Source organism: Bufo gargarizans, chromosome 2 (assembly GCF_014858855.1).
Source record: "Bufo gargarizans isolate SCDJY-AF-19 chromosome 2, ASM1485885v1, whole genome shotgun sequence".
NCBI classification, from domain to species: domain Eukaryota; kingdom Metazoa; phylum Chordata; class Amphibia; order Anura; family Bufonidae; genus Bufo; species Bufo gargarizans.
In genome coordinates, this window is record NC_058081.1 from 117546643 (window position 1) to 117552835 (window position 6193).

At 44.5% G+C, this 6193-nt stretch overlaps 1 protein-coding gene across 1 annotated transcript; it reads left to right on the top strand.

Annotated features, from left to right (window-relative positions):
* The first annotated feature begins 824 nt into the window (after positions 1–824).
* LOC122925687 lies at positions 825–4244 on the top strand. Its single transcript, XM_044277034.1, has 3 exons — positions 825–1005; positions 1967–2120; positions 3581–4244. The coding sequence occupies exons 1-3, from the start codon at positions 825–827 to the stop codon at positions 4242–4244; spliced, it is 999 nt and encodes a 332-aa protein (XP_044132969.1).
* The last annotated feature ends 1949 nt before the right edge of the window (positions 4245–6193 follow it).

Sequence of the window (6193 nt, forward strand, 5' to 3'; positions counted from 1 at the left end):
TTAATATATTTTTTTACATTTTTGTTCCAATCTTCTGTCCTGGGCTATGGTCACAGTCTGTGATATTATGTCCATGGAAAGGGAAGTGTCTATGTAACTACCTGGGTGGGAGGAGCTATAAACTAGCTGGGCATTGTTAGGGGCAGTGATAGGGAAGTGCCTATGTAACTAGCGGTGTGGGAGGAGCTATAAACTAGCTGGATGTTGTTAGTGGCAGTGATAGGGGAGTGTCTATGTAACTAGCAGTGTTATCAGTAAACAAAGGATGGCAAGGGTTAACAAGGAATAGGGCAAACCACCCTGTTCCTCCCCTCTAGGTAGGAGTGGCTGACCCTGCTTCCAGCCAGCAGGGGAATTTCCTATGTAGCTACAGAGGAGTGAGGAAGCACATTACAGAGCTCCTGCTCCTAAGGCCTCATGCACACGACCGTTGTGTGCATCCGCGGCCGTTGTTCCGTTTTCCGTTTTTTTTCGCGGACCCATTGAATTTCAATGGGTCAGTTGAAAAATCGGAAAATGCACCGTTTGGCTTCCGCGTCCGTCATCCGTTTTTCCAGTCACGGTTCGCCCACCCATTCAAGTCAATGGGTCCGTGAAAAAACGCGGATGCACCTTATAAGCCTTCCGTGTGTCATCCGCGTCCGTTTTTTCTGCGGATTGGTTGCCTGGAAACCTGTCTCCTAGTCAATTTGCCCAAAAAAAAAAAAAAAAGGAGACAGGAAGTTGAAACTAGACGATTGGCAAGCCTTGTTTGTGAGGAGATTTACCTCAGACAATAATTGTCAGCAGGAAGTTTGGGGCAAGTTCACTGTCAAATTGCCAAAATGCCAAAATGGAATGTGGACAAGTTGATCACATTAGTACAAGAAAGGCCCGAGCTATGGGACACTCGCTCCTCCGCGTATCAGGACCGTGTACGGAAGGAGATATCATGGGAGAAAGTGGCCCGTCGCCTCAAGCCACGCGAGTGGGATAAAGAGGATAACCGAGGTCGTGCAGAACTAGGTACGTGCAAGCAATGTCGCAATGAGGTTTGGTATTTGTGTAGTCCCTTAAGAAAAAGTAAATTACTTTAGAGAATTCCCAATCATGTCCCTTTGGAGGCCTGGCTTAATTGTGTATTGCAGGGATGCTCAACATGTGGCCCTCCAGCTGTTGTTAAACAACACCTCCCACTAGGCCCTGCTGTACCTGAAGGCCTGCTGGGAGTTGTCATTTTGCAACAGCGGAAGGGACGCAGGGTGAGCATCCCTGCTCGCGTGGTATGTACATGTAGGGGCCCAGCTGGAGGCGAAGCAGGTGAAGCAGCTACATTGTGTCCATGAGCTTGAAATGCCCTATCCGGGAAGAGGAGGTAGTAGATTAAAATACTTTGTCATGGACCCCTCCACAGTGTCTGCACAGTTAGATATACAGGAACAGTATAGGTAATCTAAAAAAGCTAGAAACTGCGTCCTGAGAAAAGAGAGTGTTCATTACTAGCCACTGGACTTGAGGCGGCTTGTAAGGAAGGTGTTGCAAACAAATTACTGTGGTAGGGGGGCCATCTTTGACATTTGTCATTGTGGCCAGTCATTTATCTGTACGCCACTGTGTATGTTTGTACTACTTTTCTAGTATTATTTTACGCCCCCCTTCCTGTTTTAATGTCTGTTCCCACCTTACCTTCTGCCCACCGTTGTAATGTATTCTGTGGCTTTTTTGGGCAAGTTTGAACACATGTGCCATGTTGAACAGTATCTTTAATCTTCTCTCTCTTGGCAGTTACATGAAATAGTCTTTAGAAAAGCCAATCTCCCCATATTTTCGCCATTCATGAAATTGTCTGCCATTCTCTTTCACCCACAAGTGGAGAAGTGCCTTTTTTTAATTTTATTCATTCCAAAAATTCAACGCGCTTTTCTTTTTTTAATTCCAAATTTGAGGAATTCTCAGTTTAATCAACCTTGGATGTTTGTTTTGACAGTGAAAAATGTCAAGGTCCGCTGGAACAGCTGCAGGGACCAGTTCCGGAGGGAGCTCAATGAAAAGGGCCGCAGCGGAGAAGGGACATCCAGAAAAAGGCCCTACATCTATACACAGCAACTTAGCTTCCTTCGTCCGGTGATGGAGTTGAGGCCGTAAGTTTTATTTGTTACCGTCAAAAAAACATTTTTATTCAATTCATGTCCGAAAACACCATGCAAACATATATGTGTTATACCTTTAGGCTAGATCAACACGACGACATTTGGTGCGCATCAAAAAGTCAAGCAACATATAGGATGCAACAGTTGTGGGGCAACATTTTGATGCCCTAATCTTGTGCGACAACTTTTAAAAAGGCAGTTTTTGTTGTCGCACTCTAGCATGCGACATTTGACAACTGCGATGTGTCTGTTGCTGAAAAATCCGTTGACAATGGATTTTAGGCGACTGTGGCGTTGCAATCGCAGCATGTCGCATGTTGCAGTGCGACACCCTTGACTGCCATTCTAAAAATTGATGCGCAACATTGGTGCTACAAAATGGCTCGCCACAAATGTCGTTGTGTAGACCTTGCCTTACTCCAAGTGTGTGATGCAATTTTGGAAGTTGCAGGTTTTCTTCACACATAAGGGGGTTGCCTTTCGACAGGATCGCCTGAGCCACCAATGTATCCACTAAATTTGAGAGAAATCTCCCTTTTTATTGTGTATTTGTAAAATGATGCATACTCATTGTTGGTTTTTAGTGTAACCGACTTTTTCAAAGTAAGTTACTTACCTCGTCAACTATGGCCATTTTGATAGGATATGCGGCTATTGGCTTACAGCAAATCGTCTGTCCGCTGGGAGTTGGATATAATTCTCCAGCATACCCCTGATTGGGAAGGTGGACACATTGCTCTTGCGCCTCATTACGATATTTTTTCAAATAGAAATGCCTAAATTTGCTGTGTGCATGTTCCTTGACTAGCATCTGACCAGTATAATATGCAAATTTGTATAACTTATATCATGATTTATAACGGATTGTCAGTACACCCTGGAACTCAAACAAGGGGTTCTCTTACACCATTGTTCTTGGTTTACCAGAAATAAAAGTCCGGCATGACCCTTGAGCTGGACGAGTAAATGTCGTCAGGCACATCCATACTGGGACAACTCTGGCAACGTTTAAAATGCATCCCCCAGCATCTGGGGAATGTTTTCAGCTATTTGGACATTAGGACATGCTTGTAGTGAAATTTAAAACCAGTTAAGGTGGCACATTTCTTCAGTACGGACGGCCGAGAAGGCCAGAATCTCTTCTGTTGGCTAACGCCAAACCTGCAAGATTCCAATCTGGCTCCCAAACAACACCCCTTTGTTTAGTGGTTTAAACGTACGCTACTGAAACACTGTACATATCAGATTTGCCAAAATGAGAAAAGTATGCAAAGTGTCATTTGCTTGAAAATTTCAAATAGAGGGTTTATTAGACCTTTTGTGATATATGTTGCATGCACATACATATATTAGCCATATTCATTGTCCAAAAATAGTTTGGGATGTGGGATGTTGGATTGGCAACTTGAAAAATCCATAATTATTAACATTTGTGTGATTTATATCTACAGAACTCTGGACAATCTGGAGGAGAGTGAAGAATCCGAGGAGGGCGGTGAAGAAACCCCTGCGGTATTTTCGCCGGAATCCAGCCCCCAACATTCCCCAGTGTTGGAAACCACTGAACCACCCATGGCAACCAGTGGTGGGGAACCAGAAAGGCCACAACCAAGACAACAGCCCAGGAGGAGGAGGAATGCCCGTCAGTCTTCCTCTGAGCTAGCGAATCGGGAAATGATAGATGCCCGAGTCATCCAGTTCCTAGCTCAGAGGAGGACTGATGGGCATGAAGAAATAATGCTTAGGGGGCTTGCGCCAATGCTAAAGCTGGTTCCACAAGCTAGCCAGCAACAATGTGTTGCCTCCCTTTTGTTGGTCCTAAAAATGTTCTCCCTGCCATACCAGGGAGACATTTTATTGGATATCAACAATTTACTGCATAAATATATGGTGGCTACCAATCAGCAACCACCATCATTTCAGCAGGCACCACATCCTTGCCAGGGACATCAATCTGTGGGTCCGACTTTCCAGGGCTCCCAAGAACAGAACCCTCCCCTTGCCCAGTCCTTTAATGTGGGCATGTTTGCAGCTGCTCCCCCTCAACCAGCCCAGGTGCGTCCGGCGTCATCGTACGCCCCTGGCTCTTTTTCAAGAGACTTATTTGATTTGTAATTTATATTTTATTTGGTTTGTGTGCTGCTTTTGATTGCATTAGTAAGTCACAAAATTACTCCGTTCCAAACCCAAAAAAAGTTATATTGTTTTTCAGTAAAAATATTTTACAAACAATCAATTGACTTATGTTTATTCATTTATACAACACAGTGGAACACTTCAACCAGTTTTAGTCACAACAGATATTCCCCAAAAAAAGCCCCAAACACACTTCATCTTGCAAGAGAATATTTTGTATTAAAAATTGGTAAAGAGGTATTAGAAGGTTTGGGGTTTCTAATTTTAAAAACAAAATTCCTTGATGTTAGTCATCGCCCAAAATAATAAAAAAAATTACAAAGATTAGGTATTTTAAAAATAGAATTCTCCAAACCTCAGCCCGCAAGCCCACGTCAAGGGTCCTCGGTGTCTTGCGAGTCCCTACACTCAACTATACCACAGTAAATATTTGCAAACTATCTACAAAATAAAAAAACACTAATGAGACCAGAAGATTTCAAAAACTGCCACGAATTGCGTCCCTCTGCCATGGCAAGGACCCCTCGGGGCTTGAAAAGTAGTCTGCATAGAGTTCCCGAACTGCAAGTCCAGCAGTTCCAGGTCGCCTATGCAGGGTCCGATCCAAACCCAATTCTGATGACGTCGGAAGGTCATCCATGTCACCAGAAGAGGAAGCCTCATGAATCCTGGTGAAGTTGTGTAGAACAACACAAGCTTGAAGGATTCATCTGTATGGATGACAAAAACACCCTCCACTTGCTGGAGAGTATCCCGAAAGCGCACTCAACATACCGACTGGCACGAGTCAACCGGTAGTTGAAGATACGCCTCCTGACATCCAAACCACGCTTTGGGAAGGGCCAGCATAACATGGGTAGTTAATGCAAACCCTTCATCCGCCACGATGACAAATGGAGCCGGCGGACCAGCAGATCCGGGCAGTCTTCTGGCCTCAGGCAGGGCAAGCTGGTTGGCACGAAGCCGCTCCCCCATTCTAGAAGCACTAAAGATGCGAGCATCAGCAGTGCTTCCATAGGCCCCAATATCAACCATTATAAACCGGTAGTTACTGTCAGCAACAGCCATCAGTACTACCGAACAAAACTGTTTATAATTGAAGAATCGGGACCCTGAGTGAGGCGGCTTCTTCACACGGATGTGCTTGCCATCCATTGCCCCGATGCAGTTTGGAAACTGCGCAGAAATTTGGAAGCCCTCAGCAATCCGAAACCAATCGTCCGCCTTGGGCTGCGGCATCACCGTCTCTCGGAGTTGCTGCCAGATGACTTGACAAGTGTGACGGACTATCCGAGAAATCGTTGAGGTTCCGAGTAGAAACTCAAAATGCAGGGATGCAAATGAGTTACCAGTAGCAAGGAATCTGTAGGCAAATGGAAAATAAAGTTCAAAATCGACACAAAAACAAAGTGCACAGCAGATGCAGGAATCACATTTAATGTTTTATAACCAAATATTTTTAAAAAAACAAGGGCAATGGAGTCAAACCTATGGCACGGATGCCAGAGGCAGCACTCTAGGGCCTGTCTGTGGCCCCACGCTCACCCTTAAATCTCAAAGTAAAAACCCAATAAAATAACTTTGAATTTGCATACCATTCATCAGCAGAGGCCACACTAAGAACGGGACATACAGCACTGAATGTAGACAGTCTATTATAGTTGTGATGAATAATACATGGAAGCTAAACGAATTTGGAAACTCGAATATGGGGAAAGTTGTGGGTTAAATTTGGGGATCACATTGTTAACTAAACGGCTCCATCACACTACCTAATGGCCTTTGTTGAATAAGCCAAACCCCTTAAAACCCGTAGAAAAGGGCTAAGAGCAAAACACTACCAGCTATTGGGGTGAGGCCAGTATTAACACAAGTGCACAACTGTGTTTCGAGCCTTGGAAATGATGACATTTTACCGCCACTTCTGA